This window comes from Amblyraja radiata, chromosome 10 (assembly GCF_010909765.2).
Source record: "Amblyraja radiata isolate CabotCenter1 chromosome 10, sAmbRad1.1.pri, whole genome shotgun sequence".
NCBI lineage: Eukaryota > Metazoa > Chordata > Chondrichthyes > Rajiformes > Rajidae > Amblyraja > Amblyraja radiata.
In genome coordinates this window covers 35,612,650-35,636,875 of record NC_045965.1, presented here as the reverse complement: position 1 = coordinate 35,636,875, position 24,226 = coordinate 35,612,650, and the positions used below count along the sequence as shown (strand labels likewise).

At 40.1% G+C, this 24,226-nt stretch overlaps 1 protein-coding gene across 10 annotated transcripts in view; it reads right to left on the bottom strand.

Moving 5' to 3' along the window:
- nfia (nuclear factor I A) overlaps positions 1–24,226 on the bottom strand; it is a 508,421-nt gene that overhangs the window by 17,641 nt on the left and 466,554 nt on the right. For 8 of the 10 annotated variants that reach the window (XM_033028530.1, XM_033028528.1, XM_033028536.1 and 5 more), the window contains one exon: positions 21,178–21,240. The exons of the other annotated variants lie outside the window; for them this stretch is intronic. In XM_033028530.1, coding sequence (XP_032884421.1) covers positions 21,178–21,240 — 63 coding nt within the window. The remainder of the gene's footprint in view (positions 1–21,177; positions 21,241–24,226) is intronic. 10 annotated transcript variants of the gene reach the window in all.

Here is a 24,226-nt window from a genome sequence, read left to right as displayed (position 1 = left end):
ATTCTCCCCGTGACCTGCGTGGGTTTTCTCCGAGATCTTCGGTTTCCTCCCACACTCCAAAGACATACAGGTTTGTAGGTTAATTGGCTTGGTAAATGTTTAAAAAAATTGTCCCTAGTGAGTGTAGGATAGTGTTGATGTGCAGGGATCACTGGTCGGCGTGGACCTGGTGGGCCAAATGGCTTGTTTCCGCGCTGCGTCTCTAAATTAAACTAAACCATGTAGAAATTACAGCTGTGTTTATACATAATCCCCCCATTTCAGGGCACCATAATGTTTGGGACACATGGCTTCACAGGTGTTTGTAATTGCTCTGGCGTGTTTAATTGCCTCCTTAATGCAGGTATAAGAGAGCTCTCAGCACCTAGTCTTTCCTCCAGTCTTTCGATCACCTCTGGAAACTTTTATTGCTGTTTATCAACATGAGGACCAAAGTTGTTCCAATGTCAAATAAGCCATTATGAGACTGAGAAACAAGAATAAAACTGTTAGAGACATCAGCCAAACCTTAGGCTTACCAAAATCAACTGTTTGGAACATCATTAAGAAAAAAGAGAGCACTGGTGAGCTTACTAATCGTGAAGGAAGACCTCCACAGCCGATGACAGAAGAATTCTCTCTATAATAAAGAAAAATCCCCAAACACCTGTCCGACAGATCAGAAACATTCTTCAGGAATCAGTTATGGATTTGTCAATGGCCACTGTACGCAGAAGACTTCGTGAAATACAGAGGCTACACTGCAAGATGCAAACCACTGGTTAGCCACAAAAATAGGATGGCCAGGTTACAGTTTGCCAAGAAGTACTTCAAAGAGCAACCACAGTTCTGGAAAAAGGTCTTGTGGACAGATGAGACGAAGATTAACTTATATCAGAGTGATGGCAAGAGCAAAGTATGGAGGAGAGAAGGAACTGCCCAAGATCCAAAGCATACCACCTCATCTGTGAAACACGGTGGTAGGGGTGTTATGGCCTGGGCATGTATGGTTGCTGAAGTTACTTGCTTACTTGTCTTCATTGATGATATAACTGATGGTGTTAGTAGCATAGTGAATTCTGAAGTGTATAGACACATCCTATTTGCTCAAGTTCAAACAAATGCCTCAAAACTCATTGGCTGGCGGTTCATTCTACAGCAAGACAATGATCCCAAACATACTGCTAAAGTAACAAATGGGTTTTTCAAAGCTAAAAAATTGTTAATTCCTCAGATTCCAAGTCAATCACCCGATTTGAACCCAATTGGGCATGCCTTTTATATGCTAAAGAGAAAACTGAAGAAGACTAGGCCCCAGAAACAAGCATAAGCTAAAGATGGCTGTAATACAGGCCTGGCAAAGCATAACCAGAGAAGACACCCAGCAACTGATGATGTACATGAATCGCAGACTTCAAGCAGTCATTGCATGCAAAGTATATGCAACAAAATACTAATCATGACTACTTTCATTTACATTACATTGCTGTGTCCCAAACATTATGGTGCCCTGAAATGGGGGACTGTGTATAAACACTGCTGTAATTTCTACATAGTGAAACCAAAATGTATAAATACAGCCTTTATTAAAATCTGACAATGTGCACTTTAACTCGTGATTTTTTCCACTACAAGTCTCAAATTGTGGATTACAGAGGCAAATAAGTAAATGATGGGTCTTTGTCCCAAATATTATGAAGGGCACTGTATATATTATATATGGAAATAAAGGAATAGATCCAACAATGGCACAGACATTGTGGTTGGAAGGTCCTGATCATGTACTGTTCTATAAAAGGGCAATTAAATAACGTCAGAGAAGAAACAACAATTCAGATAATTAATTTGCCTGAATTTGAATATGATTGATAAAGTGACAGGAATGAAATGATCCAATTGTTCCTGCAATCATCTTGGCACAGTTTTCCCTTTTTATATTAGTATAATCTGGCCGGTTGAGCATGTCCTACTGCATTGCTATAAACAACACATCACATAGACAAATATGGATAATGAGATTCTAACTTACATTAACAGCACAGTGGCACAGCAGTAGAGTTACTGCCTCACAGCACCAAAGATCTAGTTTTGATCCTTTCTGTCTGTGCAAAGTTTTTACATTCACCCTGTGAAAGCGTGGGTTTTCTCTGGGTTCTCCAGTTTCCACCCACACAATGTGCAGGTTTATAGGTTAATTGGCTTCTGTAAATTTCCACCAGTGTAGGATACAAAAGTGGGATAACGTAGAACTAGTGTATGGGTGATTAGTGGTCAATGTGGACTCAGTGAACTGAGGGGCTTTATACCTAAACTAAACTCATTTGGTCTCACTCTATCACGGATATTCCATTTGTTTTCCCCATCCTTGCAACTTTTTCTGCATACATTCAAAGTGCAGTGGTGAGGGGTAATTACCTTCAAATTAGGGAATAAATCGAGACCCTTACGACCCATTTTTATGGAAGTACATTAAATTGATTGTTTTTAAAGTACTTCTTTAAAGGCCAACATCTTCTAACCTGGTTTAAATTCCTAACATTAGTTGAAAATACTTGGGCAATATCACACAGGATAAGACTGGAAAAGGAAAAAAATAACAAGTTGGCATTAACAAAGTGCGTAGCCATAGCAGATGACCAAAGAGGACAAAATGTACCACATATAAAGTTGATGAACTTTTTGTGGATTATACAGATGCAACAGCTACCTGTAAAATTCAGATCGCATTGAATTGAAACAAGGGATATCAAACATTCATAAAATATTTAAATGATTACTTGGCTATTTAAAAAAATAATACAAATAAGTATATGGTTGGTATAAAGTCAACAGTGCAAGACATTTGTGGGGCCTATTGAAGAATGGTATGTGGTAATTAGAGTGAGAATATATATGTGAATATTATATGATTAATATATAATGGTAAGGGGATGGTTAAAGCATCTTTGTGGTTTTGACTAAAAAAATGAATGAAATTGGGGCTGCATTTATCTTGGTTCCAAATTGTCTCCATGTAAAACAATTATGTATGCACTTCAGAAAATTGTGCTTTTGGAAGCAATTTACTAATAGCATCTTACAAATCAAGAATACTCCCTTAACAATCTTAGCTTCCTTTTCAAACTGTACAATATTACACCATCACATTACTGCAAAGGATCTTTCAAGAAACCCATCTTAAAAATCTTCTGGCTGTCCTTCCTTAGTATTCAAGGTGAAACGTGAGTGGAAATTTTGCAGTTTAAGATGCAGATTTAGTTCTTCTACTGCTATTCAAAAAGCAATGTAATCTCATCCTCACCAAAAGTGCTGACTAAGCATTTAATAACGGCCTGCATGTGTGTGTCATTTCAAAGGTATTCAGCTCATGTAATGCAAAACAATCATCCATTGAATACGATGATAAAACACTGTTTTAATCTTGAATCCTGATCTTGCATTGCTATGCTGAGTAAAACAACAGTTTATATTGTTCATGTCAATGTTCCAGAGATCTGTGTAATTTCTAATGGGTTTAAACTGAAACAATTAAAATTGAAAGGACTGAATATTAATGGTTTCCAAAAGTTCTGCCACTCAATTACAATTATGATAGAAATGTCGAACCACTGCAAAAGTCATTGCGAGTGGCTGATGTGACCGTGTGCTTAGATCACACTCACAATCAGTTCAAGTCTCAAGGATTGTCCACTTCCCAACACGGTGGGCGGAATGTTTCCAGGAAAACTCGGGTACAGAATATTACCTGGGCATAAGAGTGAGGTGGAAAACACTGAAAGAAAGAATGAGACTGACATCAGGGAAAATGCTGATATTCATAAAAAAAGATATAAAATCAATAGGCTTAAAAGATAATAATATGATTTATGAAAGGCAAATCATGTTTGAGTAATCTTGAGAATACATTTTGTAGAGTAGATGAGGGGAACCAGTGGATGTGACATGCCTGTATAGTGATTTTCAGTAGTCTTTGCAAGTCTAATCAAGTCTATTCGAACGTGGAATTGATGGTAATATACTAGTGTGGATTGAGAGTTGGTCCACAGAAAGAAAGCAATGAGTAGGGAAAGTCGCCCTTCTCAGGTTGCCGGGCTCTAAGAATCAGGCTCTAAGACCTTTCTTCAGACTGAGGTGGAAGGGGGGGGGGGGGGGGGGGGGGGGGAGGCGGAGATAGTTGGCTGAGGGAGAGCTGGGAGAAAGGGAGGGGAAGGAGGGAGAAAGCAAGGACTCCCTGAATATTGGAGAAGTCAATGTTCATACCGCTGGGGTGTAAACTACCTAAGCAAAATATGAGGTGCTGCTCCTCCAATTTGTGGTGGGACTCACTTTGGCCATGAAGGAGGCCCAGGACAGAAAGGTCGGATTCGGTATGAGAGGGGGAGTTGAAGAGTTGAGCCACCGGATGTCAGGTTGGTTATTGCGACCTGAGTGGAGATGTTCGGCGATGCGATCGCCAAACCTGCGCTTGGCCTCACCAATGTAAAGCAGTTGACACCTGGTACAGCGGATGCAATAGATGAGGTTGGAGGAGGTACAGGTGAACCTCGACATCATCTGGAAAGACTGCTTGAGTTCTTGGATGGAGCCGAGGGGGGAGGTAAAGCGACAAGTGTAGCATTTCCTGCGGTTGCAAGAGAAAGTACCAGGGGAGGAGGTGGTTTGGGTGGGAAGGGTCGAATTGACCAGGGAGTTACGGAGGGAACAGTCTCTGTGGAAAGCCAAAAGGGGAGTATATGGGAAGATGTGGCCAGCGGTGGGATCTGGTTGGAGGTGGCGAAAGTGTCGGAGGATTATCTGTTGTATGTGACGGCTGGTAGGGTGGAAGGTGAGGACAAGGGAGACTCTGTCCTTGTTACGTATGGGGGGGATGGGGAGTGAGAGCGGAGCTACGGGATATACAGGAGACCCTGGTGAGAGCCTCGTCTATAGTCTATAGTCGTTCCCTAAAGAATGGGGACATCTCCGATGCCCTGGTTGAAAATACTTTGTTTATGCACTTTTCCTATAGTGTTATACATATTTGCGATGTCTGACACATCAAGGTGCAAAAGTGAAAACATATAATGATGACGTGCAAGTGGTTAAATGGACATTGATACAAAGTAGGTAAGAAGGAGCTGCAGATGCTGGTTTAACCCAAAGATAAGACACAAAATACTGGAGTAACTCAGCAGGACAAGCAGCATCCCTGGAGAGGAATGGGTGACATTTCGGGTAGAGACCTGTTTTTCAGACCTTCTGAAGAAGGAATCTCGACCCGAAATGTCACCCATTCCTTCTCTCCAGAGAGGCTGCCTGTCCCGCTGAGTTACTCCAGCATTTTGTGTCTATTGATACTAAGTATCTTTATTAGGTGTTTGGAAAGCCCACAGGTAAGTACCATTGAATGTTTTAAGTAAATATCCTTTATTTGCAAGGAATTACTTTTGCTGCATCCAGCCAAGTCTTCAATATTTTGTATCTGCACCCACAGGCATATTTTGGGGTTTTGTCAAGAAGTCAGTCTGATGTCTAATTAGCCCTAATCTATATTACTAAAAGTCTGTTCTTGACCGGTTTTGGCCATCTGTGCTGCGATTTCCGATTGAACGCCGCCACCTACGGCCGTCATTTTTGGCCACCTTGCTCAGAGCCCCCCTCCGCCGCATGTGTGCTGAGGATTTTTCCCATCGATTAAAAATGACAGAGATATTAATGTTTTTACAAAATTCCCCATTCTCTCTGCTGCCCCCGCTAGCGGCAGGGGGGGGGGAGGGACTATAAAACCAGGAAGTGGTGTGCCTCACTCACTCTTCAAGATGGAGGAAGGCAGAGGGTCACATTTCTCTGAGCTGTGAATAACACTGAACACATGTCTACTCAAATGTAAGTGCCCTTAGTGGTTCTTAAATGCTTGCAGAATGTGTCTATTGGTTCTAAAGCTTTCAAAAAATGTCTATTGGTTCTAAAGCTTGCAAAAAGTGTCTCTATTGCTTCTAAAGCTTGCAAAAAATGTCTATTGGTTCTAAAGCTTGCAAAAAATGTCTATTGGTTCTAAAGCTTGCAAAAAAAATGTCTATTGGTCCTAAAGCTTGCAAAAAAATGTCTATTGGTTCTAAAGCTTGCAAAAAAAGTGTCTATTGGTTCTAAAGCTGGCAAAAAAGTGTCTATTGGTTCTAAAGCTTGCAAAAAAATGTCCATTGGTTCTAAAGCTTGCATAAAAATGTCCATTGGTTCTAAAGCTTGCAAAAAATGTCCTTTGGTTCTAAAGCTTGCAAAAATATGTCTATTGGTTCTAAAGCTTGCAAAAATATGTCTATTGATGGCACAATGGGCTAAGTCTTCGGCTGGCAACCGGAAGGTAGCTGGTTCGAATCCCGCTTGGAGTGCATACTGTCGTTGTGTCCTTGGCCAAGACATTTCACCCACCTTTGCCTGTGTGTGTCCTTGGGCAAGACACTTCACCCACCTTTGCCTGTGTGTGTGGATGTAATTATGTGAAGCACTTTGGGGTCAATGCAAGTTGACTAAAAATGTGCTATATAAATAAAGAAATGTAATGTAATTGGTTCTAAAGCTGGCAAAAAATATGTCTCTATTGGTTCTAAGCTGGCAAAAATATGTCTATAGGTTCTAAAGCTGGCAAAAAAATGTCTATTGGTTCTAAAGCTTGCAAAAAAAATGTCTATTGGTTCTAAGGCTTGCAAAAAAAATGTCTATTGGTTCTAAAGCTTGCAAAAAAAATGTCTATTGGTTCTAAAGCTTGCAAAAAAAATGTCTATTGGTTCTAAAGCTTGCAAAAAATGTCTATTGGTTCTAAAGCTTGCAAAAAGTGTCTCTATTGGTTCTAAAGCTTGCAAAAAAATGACTATTGATCTAAAGCTTGCAAAAAAATGACTATTGGTTCTAAAGCTTGCAAAAAAATGACTATTGGTTCTAAAGCTTGCAAAAAAAAGACTATTGGTTCTAAAGCTTGCAAAAAATATCTATTGGTTCTAAAGCTTGCAAAAAATGTCTATTGGTTCTAAAGCTTGCAAAAAAATGTCTATTGGTTCTAAAATGGTTCATACTAGCGCTCCAGAAAGCCCCCCCCCCCCCCCCGGTTAGCATGGCTTGGGTGTGTCTTGAAATTGAAAGGCACTACTTACTGCAAATGGTGGCATGTAGTTGAAAGGCACTACTTACTGCAAATGGTGGCGGGTGTTTTGGCTTGAAGTTGAACGCACTACTTACTGCAAATGGTGGCTTGGGTGCTTTGAAATTGAAAGGCACAACTTACTGCAAATGATGGCTTGGGTGTGGCTTGAAGTTGAAAGACACCACTTACTGCAAATGGTGGCATGAAGTTGAAAGGCACTACTTACTGCAAATGGTGGCTTGGGATCTTTGACTTGAAGTTGAAAGGCACTACTTACTGCAAATGGAGGCTTGGGAGCTTTGGCTTGAAGTTGAAAGGCACTATTACTGCGAATGGTGGCTTGGTTGCTTTGGCTTGAAGTTGAAAGGCACTACTTACTGCAAATGGTGGCTTGGGAGCTTTGAAGTTGAAAGACACCACTTACTGCAAATGGTGGCATGGAGTTGACAGGCACTACTTACTGCAAATGTGGCTTGGGTGCTTTGGCTTGAGGTTAAAAGGCACTACTGTAAATGCACTTACTTCCTGTTTGCACTGTATATTGATTTTAGATAAAACGCTACCACATACAGCTGTGATTTTTGGCCATCTTATTCCGTCCCCCTCCGCTGAGCAGGTGCAGAGAATTCTTCCCATCAATGAAAAATAAAAGTGTTAATTTTTTTTTTTTAATGTTGAGAATCTCTCTCCTGTCAATCACTCCATGAAAGCCACACCTTTTCTGGTGGGGGGGGGGGGGGAGGGGTTATAACACCCGGAAATGTGGGTGGGTGTGGCTCAGTCTCTGCAAGATGGAGGAGGGAGAGGTCACGACTCGCTGTCTTTAGTGGCTTTGCACCCTACTTCAAATGGTATGAAACTGCACTTGAATTTGGTGGCCTTGCACCCTGCTAGAAAACTGCACTTGAATTTGGTGGCCTTATACCCTGCTTGAAATAGAATTTCAAGGATTAGCCGTGAGTCAACTACCAGCCCACCAGCCGTGAGTGAGTGAGTTGCCAGCACAACAGGCTTGATTGACTGAGACGCCAGCCCAAGAATCCATTTGGCGCACAATTTGCATACTAGCCCTCTGGAAACCAGTCCCTTCAGCCCATAACACCCATACTAGCGCTCCAGAAAGCCCCCCCCCCCCCCAACTGGCCACCAATATTAGAATTGGAGCTGGAGTACCGGAGCTTCTTTGTACTTATCAATGGAATGTAGGGATTGTCGGCAAGACAAGTATTTTTTACCCATCCATAGGTGTATTTTTTATTACATTATTATTTAAAATCTATTTCCCTCGAGTGACTGATCTTTCTGAAACATTTTCGCTTGGATTTTGGCCACATCAATATGGCTGACACCCTAATCAATGCACAGTAACAGAGTGCCTGTTTAGACATAAACAAAAGCAAAATGTAACCAAAAAGCTGTCATTGTTAGAGAACACAGGCAAGCCCCTAAACAGGGACAATTCAATGCAATAGCTGTCAGTCAAACAGTGGATCCAATTTTTATGAGTTCATTTTTAAATGAAATGTAATAAAGTCTACTAATGAACACATTTACCGTGACATACAAAATAGGAATAGGAGTAGGCCATTCCACCTTTTGAGCCTGCCCCGTCATGTAATGTGATCATGGCTATACATCCAGAATTCTGGGTTACTGCTATCTTCCTATATCCCTTTATCTTCATAGCCATTAGAATCATTTGTTTAAGAAAGAACTGCAGATGCTGGTTAAATCGAAGGTAGACAAAAAATGCTGGAGAAACTCAGCGGGTGAGGCAGCATCTATGGAGAGAAGGAATTAGTGATGTTTCGGGTCAAGACCTCTCTTCAGACTGACCCGAAACGTCTTGACCCGAAACGTCTCAACCCAATTCCTTTTCTCCATAGATGCTGCCTCACCCGCTGAGTTTCTCCAGCATTTTTTGTCTACATGTCATTAGAACCATATCTAACTCCTTCACGAAAATATTTTAGAATTGGCCTTAACCACCATCCCTGGTTGAGGATTTCGCAGGTATTTCACTCTTTGGATGGTGAAATCACTTCTCATCTCAATCTTAAATAGCTGTCTCATATCCTTAAGTTGTGAGCCATGATTCTGGTCTTCCCCACTATTGGGAACAACATTCCTGCATTAGTCTGTTCAGTCTTCTCGGGATGCTACTTTTTTTGATATAATAACAGTTGCATTAATTACAATTGCACTCCTTGATTCAATCCTCTCATCAAGAAGGCAAATACACCATTTGCTTTTTTTAATCTTCTGCTGCAGCTCCATGCTTACTTTCACCGAGTGGTGCACCCCCTCCCCCCCTTTCTCAACATTTACGCAGCTCACATATGTGTACTTAAATACCTTGTATGTGGCTTAGTTAAATGCCAATGAAAAAACATAGTGTCTTTCAATTGTTGCAGTTGTTTTACAATCAACAGAAACTTATGAGTTAAATCACATATCGCAAAAATTAAAACCTAGATAGAAGACTGTTTGGGTCTTTTAAAAATCCATTCTGGAATTCATAGAAATACAAGGACAATAATGTTGAAATAAAGCCAGGTAATTCATTCATGCCAAGAAACATCATCATTATCTGAAAAGAAACAGCTGCAATTAGCTTTGGAAAAAATAAAGCTTCAGATAAGATAGCATCTGGGTATGTCTCAGAAAATGAAAACATTCCAATATGACATTTTCATAACTTATTTACGATACATAAATTCTTTGTTTAAATCATTCCCCCTTTTTACTCCTTGTACACCCACGACTGTGCAGCCATGTAGAAATCTAATTCAATTTTCAAAATCGCAGATGACACCACCATTGTGGGCTGGATATCAAATAATGGTGAGACGGAGTACAGGAAGGAGATCGAGAACCTCGTGTCCTGGTGTCGAGACGACAACCTTTCTCTCAATGTCAGCAAGACAAAGGAGATAGTGAGACAGTGATCAACTCGAGGAAGCGAACATACCCCAGTTTGCATTGACGACGTCGAAGTAGAGAAGGCTGAAAACTTCAAATTACTAAGAGTCAATATCACCAACAACTTCTCCTGGACCACCCATATTGAAGCAACGAACAAGAAAGCACACCTTAGAATGCTTAAGAAGTTTGGCATGTCCCCAACAACTCTACAGCTGTGCAATAGAAAGCATTTTATTAGGATGCACCACAGCTTGGTTTGGGAACAGCTCCATCAAAACCGCAAGAAATTGCAACAAATTGTGGGCACAGCAAAGGGATGGTGATGAAGAGAGCCAACAGCTTCAAGCTCTTGGGTCAGCACATTTCTGAATATCTAACCTCAACCCAGCATATTGATGTAATCGCAGCAAATGCTCATCTACACCTGTACTTCCATAAAAGATTCAGGAGATTCAGCATGTCACCGAATACTCTTCTGGACTTCTACAGGTGTATGGTCATTTTTAATGCCAGTCCGTTATTGGTTTTGCATTTTAATACTTACCAGAATTTGAGCCGATGTTACTGACAGCTGCCTTGCAAGAATATTATCATTGGCAATCCATTGACAACATTTGTTTGCACTTATGTCAATTGTACTCCAGTCAATCTCAAAATTGCCTTAAATTAGGTAATACAATTTCAGAAAATGAAACGCATGTAGTAATGTTCAAGGATTTAGCTGCTCAACCAAGTTGCTTTGCTTCTTGGTCTAACAGTAAGCATTGTCATATTTTCTTTGTGATTGCACTGCAAAGATTGGTAACATGACTAATGTCTCCCAATAAAAACCACAACAAAAACTAAAGCTAAAATTTTTTGCGACTAAATACCCAGCAGTTAGTTAGGGTGTTGCACTAGAAACATACGTTCACCCCAGAGTCCCTCTAGATTTATATCAAATGACATCCTTTCCCAGATAATCCCATATTCTGGGTGATTTAGAGTTTTGCAGGTAAGTTTACAATGCTAACAAATGTATCTATTCGGCAATTTAACTTGGCTCACAGTTGCTTTATGGTGGCCAGCACTCACATCCCTACTATTTTGCACTAGACATTTTACTTCTTTTGCAAACACCGTTGATTATTCCAATTGTCCATTGAATAATGAAGTTTAAAGACTACATTACACACAAATCAACCAGTCTGTTTTATCGGTTTCCTGCAGCAAACACACAGGGGTGCATTCACCAATTCCCTTATTATTGTTTTATTGTTGATTCAAGCACAGTCACATGAACCTCTTCTTTCAGAGGCAGGTGCGGGAAGTTGCAAAACTGTTTTGCAGACAAAACATCTCCCATCATGGAACATGCACAGGGACAAAAAAATTAATGAGAAATAAAGGAAAGAAAAAGCTTCTTAGACAGTGTTAACTCTGCCATTTCGTTACCTCAAAGAGTATTTTATGCTTGAGCAATAGCTTCCTCTCATTATGCTGTTCCTTTGCTCATGAAAAAACCATCAAAGAGCACCGCTGGCCTACCTGATCTACCAGAAGGGTTTTTGAGGATATTGTGGTGTGAATTCTAAAGAACCCAAGTGTCAGCAGCAGACAGGACAGACCCCTGCCGACAGGCCAGTTCAACACAAATATTTCAACAGTCATTACATTTCGGAAATCTCTTGACAAAAGACAGCCCATTTCCTGCTTTTCCCCCGCCTTTCTCTTTTAAAAAAAAATAAAAGATTACACTCTCGTTGGAAAATGATTACAACAACTGCATTCACAGCGTTAGGATTACAGGGAAAATGCCCGGTTCCGGTTAATCACAAAGAGCAGGAAACATGTAACTGTGATTAACAGGCGCAGCAAATCATGAGTTTTAGTTTTTAGAAAATATGGTCAGCATTAGGTGAGCAATTAGATACAGGAAGGGCAGCTAACTCTTGTTAATTGCTTATTCTTAGTCACAAATAATAAGCAACATCAGCACCAGCACAGATAGACCACTCAATTATCATATTCAAGTAAAAATATAGGCCATAGCGTAAATTAAAGTGTGATTTGATCTTGGTTAAACCCAAAGCATTGGTATTTTTAGTTCCAGGTTTAGCCCCCAATTTATTTATTTAATTGCTAATAGATATTTGTACTGTCTGAACCCAAGGTATGAAACTTCTGAATGCGTCTGTTGTACAACTACTTCTTTTGTCCCGTTTCTAACATTGGCCCACAGCGATGCCATGTCTCTGGGAGTTAGTCTGAGAGAACCTGATTGCACTTTGGTCCAAAATTCATTCTTATGCTAAACACTGTCGCTTCTTTCTTCCTGCATCCCACAACCTCTTTTGCTGAGGCATGCAACTTTGCAACAAGTTCAAGTTCATGCCGCAGGAAGACACTATTGAGCTGCTTGCCAAGAGAACTAATTTGCATGTGATCCCTCTGAACCTCTGCTGTGCCACAGCAAAGTTGTTTCCAGGGCTGTTGAAAGGAATTTTCTTGTGTTTTTTTTAATAAAAGATTTACCAGCACAAAACTAAGTACCATGGCCTCAGGAGTGAGATATTAACTCTGGTTACCACAGGTTGTATGTCTGTGTTTTCCTTTGTAAGTACTGAATTTAAAGACACTTAGTTCTGGAGTTATTACTTTAAATATGCCATAGTTATCTACTTTGGAAAACATTTAGATATTTAATTCCCCCAGAACATTTAAATTGACTTGTACTGTGACAGTATTTACTTACTACAATTAAATATAATTTGAAAGCTAGCAGTATTAACATTTGTGCACACATCCCACCTTTTGTATCTAACTGTAGTGTTTACACTGTCATGTCAGTTGACAAGGCTGGAGTGCAGAGAAATTTAGTGATCACTGAGGATGCGTTGGACTGACCTTTGGGATTTTTCAAAGTTGCCCTTGTTATTAATACATGATAAACTTTCCTATATTCGGCTGGTATGAGGAGATTGCCAATTGAGTGACATGATGGACAATTGCAAGGTCTTCAGCTCTTAAAGAGATATTTTCATATTCAAAGCAAGGCAGCCATTTCATGGACGTTTGATTCACAGGGAGAAGTAAACCATTTCTGCCTTTCTAAAATGTTCTGATGTTTTTGTTGGTGTTTTAATGAAGTGCAGAGAACCTAGCATTCCGAGTGCTATAAATTCCACCTACTATTCATAGGAAGAAAGTAAGAAGTTAAACTGTGCATGAAACTGTTCAAAACCTTGTTCAAAAACTTATCAAACACCAAAATGGTTAAAGTGCCTGATCCCTGAAAAAAAGACACGTGCTTCATGATTCAGTCCAGTGGCTAAAAAAAAAGCAATGCTATTTGTGGTTCCCAAATTTAAATGATGGCTTATTCAATTATTTCTAATCAGTCCACTTTGGATGATCAGAAAGACCTTCTGGAAAATTAAACCTGGCAGGAAAGCAGAATCCTCCATCGCTGCACAAAGTCTGTGAAAGCTATTATTGATTATGAAAGCACCACTGGGAAACCTCTAAAGATAATACTGTTGCCCGAATCACTAAAATGTTAGGGGCATAGGTGAGAGAATATTTTGTTACTATTCATAACATTAGATATTTTATATTGGGAATTTTGGATGTGAACTGCAATGTGAAACATTGTGAACTGGAAATTCAATCATAAAGTGCTGCTCTTTCAGCATTATGCAATGAAAATCGATTTTTTTATCTGCAGTGAAACACAATAATGGCAATTTCTGGGTTTCTCCTGAAATTTGACTGGGCATCTCCTGGACTGAATCACCCATGGGCCTCAGAAATGATTTCAAATGTTAGCATTATTTCTCATTCAACCGACTTCTGGAGCGCTGAGAGGGAACCTGGACAAAGGTGTCCTCTGAGTGACCATTGTCTGTCATTTCTACAATGACTGGATCTTACTAATACAATGGAAGAATTAGAATCTAGTCCCTTTCTGGCCAGATATCTAATTACCAATTGAAAATATGACATGAACCACATCTCCACCCATCACGAGTTCCTTATGGGTCATTCCCAATCCCTAATCTTGAAATCTCACTAGTCCCCTCATCAATAGCTAGTCCTGACAGTCTGAAGAAGGGTCTCAACTCGAAACGTCACCCATTCCTTCTCTCCAGAGATGCTGCCTGCCCCGCTGAGTTACGCCAGCTTTTTGTGTCTATCTTTGGTTTAAACCAGCATCTGCAATTCCTTCCTACACACTAGTCCTGACCTCTGGATAACACATTTACATTGGAGAAAACACCACTGGGGTCCATCTTCAATTCCAGTCAAGCACATCTTCTTGGAAGCTCTGGAATTTCTAGGCTAGAGTTTTGAAGCACTTTATAGGAGTTGTTGGAATAGCCAAAGAAAGTTGATGCAGTTTATTTTGTAGATGGTTCACACTGCAGACGCGGTGGGTCTGTAGGAAGAGGGAATGAAGGGTATGGATGATGAACAGGGTAGCAATCAAGTGGGCTGCTTTGACCTGGATTGTGTTGCATGTTATTGGAGTTGCACACATTGGGCAAGTCATGAGCATTTGATCATGTCCCTTACTTGTGTCATGTGGATTATGAAAATACTTTAGGCTACCGGGAGGGGAGTCATTCACTGCACAATACCCAGCTTCTGACTGCTCTTGCACCCAGCGTATTTAAGTGGCAGGTCCAGTTGAATCTCTAGTCAATGGTGATCTCTCCAGGAGAAGTTTCGATGACAAGGGGGAGATGGTTAGATTCTCTCGTGTTTTTGCGTGTAAGTGGTTATTACTTGCCACTTATGTTACTCGCCACATGTCAGCCAATTATCCAAGTCTTCTTGCGAGTTAGTGTGTATTGTTTCAATTGTCAGGGAATTGATCATTTTACCAATGGCTAATGGAAGTTCCTTGGCCATTCTAAGCATAACAGCAGAACACACCCCAGCTCCTCCCATGAATATCAACTCAGAATTGGGATCAAGGAAAACGTAGATCAATAACTATGTTTCGGGAGACACTCCTTATCAAAGACATACATTAATGACAAAGTCTACCATCAGCTCCAGTGTGCCAGCACAGTTTCTAACTGATTGTGGAAAAGAGGCTAGGAGTTGGAGTCAAAATAGTTCATCCCTGTTTTCGCAGACTAACGCAGTAGGCACTTCAACGCACTCAAATTATAACACCAACAGATGATTGTAAAATCCCCCAAATCCATTTGCTGGCCAGGAAAATTGATATCCAGCAACCACTCACCAAGAAATGTCTGCTGCATGGATCAAGCTCAATTAGTTATGGAGAATGGGCCACAACATCAGCATGCTTGATGCACACTCTTGGAACAGCATGCATATGAGTTCTGAAATGTCCAGGAGGACAGAGAAACTGGCTCAAGAACATTCTCAAGCCCTCCTGCAAAAAGTGTACGCCCATACTGACACATGGGAATCCTCAGCTCATGAGTGTCTAAAATCAACAAGAGCATCTGGGAAAGCACTAAGCAGCTTGACTTTTCAATGACAAAAGCAAGTGGAAGCCCGAAAATATAAGCAAAATGTTTGACATCTAAAACCCCATTCTTCCACCCACCGCATAAAAGACCACCCACCCCCATGCTGTGCAAGGGCCTATAGGTTACACTATTGACCTCAATCCCCTCAGAACCCATAGACTGTAGTGCAAGCCATGTGTCTTTGATCCCAACAGAATGCCCATGAAGTAAAAGGAAGCAGTAGAGGCAACCAGGTGCAGACCTGAAGCAACACTGTGGGATATCATTTGGCCTAATGCAAAGATTTGAGGGCATCGTAACAGAAACTGAAAGATGAATCACTGCTTTGAAGGGACTGAGCTTTGTGAAAAGATGAGAACGAGTGGTGCAATTCATCCATGAAAGGAGAGACTGACAAATGATCATTTGGTCATAAACAGATAGCACATAAAGAAATTATGTTTATATTGTAGGAAGTTGTTTGCCATGGTCAGCTCATTATCAAAACTTCAGGGATAGATTTGGATGTGTGTGAAGAATAAACTGGTGGCAGGAATAGTAGACTGCAAGCGAGTGAAATTGAACTGGTTGCAAACAATTAAGGGCATTGACTTTTCGAATGACCTTCATGCAGAAAGCCATTGAGAGCATTAAAATGCATTACAATCAGTATTCTCTGTTAAACATGAAGAAGCCATGAAAGGAAGGGAGAAGAACACAGGTATGTGTCAGTGTGTAGGTGGCAGAACCTCCAGTCAGGATAAATGATGCCATGAAGGTGGCAGATGGGCGGTGATCCACATTTCTAGCCGCTGCTGACAATTTCTACCACAGACTCCAGTAGCTTTATGTCTCCACATAACTGGGTGGCACAGATGTGCTGCTGTGCCAATCTCCACTAGCCCAGTTCAATTCTCACCTCGATGCTATATATACGGAGTACATATATTCTCCCTGTGACTGCATGGGTTTCACCTCAGTGCTCCAGTTTATTCCATTATCCTGAAGATATACTGGTTGGTGGGTTAATTGGCTAATGGAAATGATCCCTCATGTACGTCGGTGGTAGGAGAGATTCAGGTGGGAGTTACTAGACACGTTCAAAATAATAGGTTATGGGGAAATAAATCTGGAATGGAATTCATGAGAGTTGGCATAGACTCAGTGGCTTAATGGCATTCTTCAATATTGTAAAGGAATATGAAAATATAAATATGAAACTAGTTCTCAGAGTTTTGCACCTCTCTTTACCTGGAAGCTAACATGACTCAAAATGCTTGGCAGGTGGCATTACCAGAGTCTGCAGATCAAAGATTCCGCAATGATTTTGTCGAATACGTATTGGGAATGAGAGCAATAATTTTCAGTAGATTCTAATTTTCCAAATTGCGTGACCCACAACAGGCCATTTTAAGATATAAAGCTTAGCCTTATAAACCAATCACCTATAATTTGATGAAATTAAAAATGGTGAAAAAATTAAACCTGGAATTATTTTTTAAATAATTAAACCTGGATTATATACAGAATTAATAATATTGAAAATCATTGAATATTCGCCTTGAAATCTCTTGTATTATAATTTAATATGAAATAGAAGCAGCCCATCTAGACTTGCCTGTAGGTCATCAGATGTCATTAGGGATGAATTTCAATTCAAAACACCTGGGAAAGAAAATGTGCCAGTTTTGTTCCAGCCATGCCGCCATTAATCTATTTTATTGATAAGCTATAATGTCACTTGTGCAAAAATGTGATCTGATTGCAGTCTGAGGAAAGCAGCAGAGGGAAAGGAAATGCTGAAAGTTGGTCAATGTCTCCATCACCTACAAGAAATCAAACAGTGCAGTTTTGCAAAACCATGCAATTCTGTCGAGCTCTGAGCTGAGGTTAATTAATAATGTACAACCACTGAATTACTGAAGTGCTCTTTCCTGTGTAAACAGTTAAGGATGCATAAGTTATAGAAAAAGTAGATGGCACATTTTATTTTTGATGCAGTGCAGTCTTGCCTTCTATTCCTTTCCTTCAACTATTACTTACTATGATGACAAAGTCAATAAATTGATCTTCCTCCTGATGTGCTGTACAGCAAGCTAATCCAATACTGTGTTATCTGCAGTAAAAAATAATCAGAGAAGATGGATGGGAGAGACACGTAATATATGCACATCTCTTATCTCTTCTGACACCAATCTACAGTCAAATCTTAAAATTATATCAAATTCCTCAAAAATGGCCATCTAACCAGAGTTGCACAATAAGAATGTCATAATGCAGTATTACCAACAGATCTTATGGCTAATTCATAACTAATTAATATTGGATTTGCTTCCAAAATAACAGGAAAAAAATTCTCCAGTGATGCAGATTTCATTGTCCTGACAATGCAAAACCAATTGCAGCTACAATATATTGATGGTCAGAAATGAACTGTGCGCCGAGAACTATGGTTACATTTTAATGCTGCACACCTGGCCTAGTTGTGATTTAAAGACTGGCAATACAAGGACAGCTGTGCAGAACAAAGCTGCCGCTGACAATATGGAAGCACATAGAGTCATAGAGTGATACAGTGTGGAAACATGCCCTTCGACCCAACTTGCCCACACTGGCCAACTATGTCCCAACTACACTAGTCCCACCTGCGTGCGCTTGGCCCATATCCCTCCAAACCTGTCCTATCCATGTACCTGTCTAACTCACATTGGGATAGTCCCAGCCTCAACTACCTCCTCTGGCAGCTTGTTCCATACACCCACCAACCATTGTGTGAAAAAGCTACCCCTCAGATTCCTATTAAATCTTTTCACCATCACCTTGAACCAATGTTCTCTGGTCCTAGATTCCCTACTATGGGCAAGAGACTCTAAACAAAAATTGCCCTCAGTTCACCATAAACGATCCTTAGCTTCTTGATTATTCATGACAATTAGATGTATTTTTTCAGCTTACAACCAGATGTGAAATTCTCAGGTGTGGAATTTGGAAACCGTAGATAGAACCTCGTGCAGAACTCATTGATTGTATTAACTTAACCACCAACTTCCACCCTGCACTCAAATTAACATGGATTATCCCTGACACCTCTCTCCCCTTTCTTGATCTCTCGGTCTCCATCACAGGAGACAGACTAACAACTGATGTTTTCGACAAACCCACTGACTCTCAATTATCTGGTCAACACCTCCTCCCACTGCTGTCACAGATGGATCCTGCACCCATGGCTCCGTTGTGACACCTAGTTCTGCTTTTGTTCCACCTTCCCCCAGAAGGAACAAGAATAGAGATCTCCTGGTCCTCGCATTTCATCCCACCAGCCTGCACATCCAACACATCATTTGCCAAAATTTCCTCCACCTTCAATTATGATCCCACCACCATTCACATCTTCCCAACGCCACCTTCCACAGAGACCGCTCCCTCTGCTACTTCTAGGTGCACTCATCCCTTCCCATCCAAACCATCTGCGACCAACCCAAGAGATGCAATAACGTCTCTCTACGTCCTTCCTCACATCCATCCAGGGACTCCAACAATCCTTGTAGATGAGACAGAGGTTCACATGCACCTCCTCTAACCTCGAATACTGCATTTGGTGTTTCCAATGTGGCCTTCTTTACATACTTCTCATAATTTCTCTGAACAGATAACTTAAAAACATCTTATTTAAGCAGTGTTTTTGTTGGCTAAACATCAGTGCTGAGTTAGACTTCTACGCTTAGAGTTGGGCAGAAAATTGACCACCACTGCAGCCTGGGGCCTACATCGTGTGAAGCACAATTATTTGATGAATACCCATTTAATATCCAAAGAAAGCCCAAGCTGCCATAAGACATCACTCTGAAGCCTTTAAAGATTGGGCTTTACTAGCCATCGAGAGAAAAGGTGGATTGTAAGAATTTTTTTAAGGTGGAAGTTGGGAAGGAGGGTGAAAGTCAAGAGAAAATACAAGGTTTCACTTCTGCTCTTCTTATCCCATAAAGGGAATCACATTTTCAAACATGCTTTTTTTGAGCCTCCTACAGTTCCGGCTAGCTTGGTCTAAGAGGGCAGCTTCAGGAAACATATCATGTCCAGCCCTGCCAACAACATTGACACTGGAATTACATTTTTACTATGGAGCTCAACTACATTCCACCCACTGAGCTATCGATTGTGTCCAAAGACTTTTCACAAAGATAGTAGAGTGGGAGAAGGGCACGGCTTTAAATTAACTGTAACTACTCGCAGCCAACCATTCCCACCTCTTCCACACAGACACACGCACAAGCACACACTTGGTTTTTGCCAAATGGGCAAGTTGAAAAGTTGGCTTTTGTTACGCAATCCACATTTGGAAGTTTTCACCCCGCACCAAATAAAATAAACCACTCCATAATGCTGGGCATCTCCATGACATACACCCTCATTGCCAATTCAACAAAATATAAATGCTACCACCAAGCACAACAGACTAGATAAAAGGTAGACAGTTTGAAAAGGCAGAGAGTGGGCAATATTATGCTCTTCCAACTGGTAGGATTGTTATCAGTTTCTGATCAGATCTGGTGTGAATTCAGCCTCTGAGGTAGGCCTTGTTTATGAAGTAATTCCAGCACATAAATCAGCATTAATATACTGCATTCTAGAGGTCAGATCGTGGGTCCAATCTGACTTCTGAAATGCAGCATCAGCTGGTCATAAAGAGCCACAAGTGTCTCTGGCATTTACATATAAAGTGGAACTGTTAATAAAATAGCAGAACCAGCTTCCTCCTTGCCTGATTAGTTGCAAACACATGTTACTTGTGCACAGTTGCCTTAAAGTTTCAGTATCTCTACAATCCGTTAATTCAGGTCTCCTGTCATTGTCAAGGATAGTTACCCACTGGTCTCTTTGCAACCGTACTGGATTTTCCTATAAATAGTTGACATTATTTGAAATAAACTTAAAATTGAGAAAGTAGATAGAGTTGACTTTTAAATATTTAATCAAAGCATGGAAACATTAAGTCAATAAAGGTCAAGATGAGGATTGGGAATTTTTTTTTAAAATGCTGTAACTGGCCGATAAAACCTGCCCCTGCAGTGGAATGCTGCTGGCATTTTACTTATTTATGTGGCAGGTTAACAGCTAAACAGACAGATCCATTCTCTGGTTAAGCTAGAATTTATTACATTAAAAAAAAAAATACATGTAATAAACTCTAAACGAAGTTTTAGTGAGAAGATATATTACTCAACACATGTTGAAGGTTTTGATTTAACATAAAAGTCCCTGAAAAGAATCCTGCAGCTTTAGGTGTTTTATCCTTCAGCCAACATTATTCTTTCTGTGACTCTTCCATTCCCACTCCAAAGGGTTTAAACGTTGCTTAATGTCTACTAACTGACCTATTGTAACACTGTAATCTAGAATCGAGTTCTCAAGTACAAAGATAGCAAGAAAATGTGCTGCGTCACAGATAAGTCACAACAAAACTGTAAATTCAGTCCAGTATAGCAATGTATTTTTCATATTTGATTGTACTAGCTATCATTTTGCAATATTATGATTTGTTCTAATTTTCAAGAAATTTGTTGTTTGAATTGAATTGAATCATTGATCTAATTTCATAATTTATGATTTATGAGAAAGTATCAAAGTATCCCCATCAACAGCACATAAACTTGTTCATGGTCAGGTTTTTAATTAAATACACTTCACCGTGAATGGCAGTGAATGGGGAGTATTGTTGAACAGAGACACCTTGGAGTAAAGGACAGTTTCCAACACAGGTAGACAGAGGAGTGAGAATGGTGTATAGTATGCTTGCCTTCATTGGTCAAGGCATTAAGAATTGGAGAGTCATATTCCCATTGTACGAAATGTTGGTTGGGCCACACTTGAAATATTGTGTGCAGTTTTAATCACCACACTGTAAGGAAGGACATGATTAAACCAGAGAGGATGCCAAAAAGTTTCATAAACTGTTGCCTGGATTAGAGGGCTTAACTTATCAGGAGAAATCGTATAGGATAGGTTTGTTTTCCCTGAAGGGAAGGAAGCTGAGAGGTGATATGATTGCAGAATATACAATTATGTGACAAAGAAAGGGTAGATTGACAATGTCATGTTGGGGTTTTGAAAAATGTAGTGCATAGGCAAAGAGAGAGCACAAGCAAGTTTAAAGGGAGTTTGAGGGGCATTTCCTTTCCCACATAAAGAGTATCAGGAAAGAGCCTTCAGAGAAGATGGTGGAAGGAGGGACAATAACAATAATAAAGTGGCATCTAGACAGGTGCTTGAATGAGCAATGCAACGGGAGAATTAGAATTAGTGCAGGTAGTTGGGATTAGTGTAGTAGGCATAATGGTTGGCATAGACATCACGGGCCGGTAGGCTCATTTCTAGGTTGTACAACTCTTTGACTATAATTTACATATGGGATAGGGCAGTGCAATTATAAATGAACAATTCTGTAAAAAAATGAAATTTATTTTGGCGATTCAGCTTCATTTCTTTTTCCTTAAACTCAATATTTTTTTAACATATTCTCATCACCGTCTCACATTTCATAGCCAAATAAGTTTACAAGACTAAACTTGAGTCATTTTTATAAGGTTTGAAGTGATCTAGGAAACAGTTAATGGTTTTCATTTCTTATTCTTTCAAGAATGCCAGAGATTTGCATCTTCTCCTCCCTCCTGCAGACACCTGCGTTCACAATTTTATCATGACTTAATCTGTCTCCTCCCACCACTCTGTTGCATCGAACTGAGGGGATCCACAGTTTTAGTGAGCTTCAACCTCACCAAACATACCCTACTAAAGGGATTCCTTGATTTATAAACAAGTTTTCACTATAACACCAATGACCCGTAAGAATAAATGTTCTTGATGTACTGTAGAAAGCAATTTTTGCACTAACGAATAGCAAGCACATCACTCTCTGCAAACAAACAAATGGACCCAAGTTTCCATAATGACAACTGCTTATCCTTTTGACTTACACAATTTCATGACACAAAACACTTTTTAGGAAAGCTGCCCTTTTATAAATTAAAGAATCCCTGCACTGATCCAATACCACTTCAATGATTAAGAAATCCTTGAATATATATTTTATTAAAAGATTGGAGTGCAGACAAAAAAAAAAGAAAACAATCTTTAAAGACAGAAACAATCGAGACTACCAGGATGAACCATCACTTTAAAGATTACAAGAAGGTTCAATTACCCATTTATAATGTAATTTGTAAGCCACAGCACTTCCACTTTCTAGGGCACTCTAGTCTGCAATTGATGGTATTAAAACTCCATGAACTATCTGGTCATCAATCACTGGTTATCTGTAGAATCAGCTCAGGTTGAACACAAGATGAAAGGAGAATCATCTTGACTTTCTATTAGTAAGTAGTTTGACGCTCTCACTCAGTTGCCTCAGACACACAAAATTTTTCGGATTAAGAAATTACATTTCAGCACAAACTACATTCATAATACTTCACTGAGATTTTCTGCAACACTTGCCTTCTTTTTTATTGAGCAGCCCCTATTTTGAGAGATTATACTATCTGAATGGGAAAGAGAAACATTAGTGGTTCCTATGAAAGTAGGGAGATTAGATGCATATGGTGATACAAGAAACTACAGATGCTGGAATCTTAAGCAAAATGCAAAGTGCTGAAGGAATACAGTGGGTCAGGCAGCATCTGTGGAGGGAATAGACAGACAATGCTTTGGGTCGGGACATTTCTTCAGATTTAGATGATGGGTCATAAGAAGGGTCTCAACCCAAAACATTGTCTGTCCATTCCCTCGTCTCCCCACACATGCTGCCTGATCTGCTCTTTGTAATTTGTACTGGATTCATATGCCAACATTTGCTGTATTTTTAAGACACTTCCCTGCCCACTATAAATGAAAAGAAATTGCTAAATAAACTGATAAGCACCTCTTTAATTAATATAGTTAGAGTTGAATGCAGGGAAAATTCAGAGGAATTTCAATAGAATGAATAATGAATAAACAGCAGAAAATAACTTGGCAAAATGTAAATAGTAACAGAGTATAAATGATTGGTGCTTGGAAAGACGAGTATCCTTGTACATAAATTAAAGTTAACCTACTGATACAACAGATAAATAGGAAGATAAACAGAATGTTGCAAGATCATTTGAATACAAGAATAAGACACCTCAGTGAAATTATACAGCGGGTTGGTGAGAATGCACCTGGAATATTGCGGACAGGTCATGCCACCCTACCTAAGGAACAGTCTACCTATGATAGATGAAGTTTAATCAGGGTTCACCAGATTGATGTGTAAGAAGGAACTGCAGATGCTGGTTTAAACCGATGATAGACACAAAAAGCTGGAGTAACTCAACGGGACAGGCAGCATCTCTGGAGAGAAGGAATGGGTGACATTTCGGGTCTGAAGAAGGGTCTCGACCCAAAATGTCACCCTTTCCTTCTCTCCAGAGATGCTGCCTGTCCCGCTGAGTTACTCCAGCTTTTTGTGTCTACCTTCACCAGATTGATTCCTGGCTTGGAAATGTTGTCCTTTGAGGAGAGATGACACCACAGACTCTCATGAGTTTAAACAAATTTGAGGTGATCTCATTGAAACATACAAAATTCTTACAGGGCCTGACAGGGTAGATGCATGGATCATGTTTGTCCTGGCTGAGGTACCTGGAATCAGCGGTTACACTCGAAACTATGGGTCAGCCATTCAGTACTGAAATTAGAAGAAAATTCCTCAACCAAA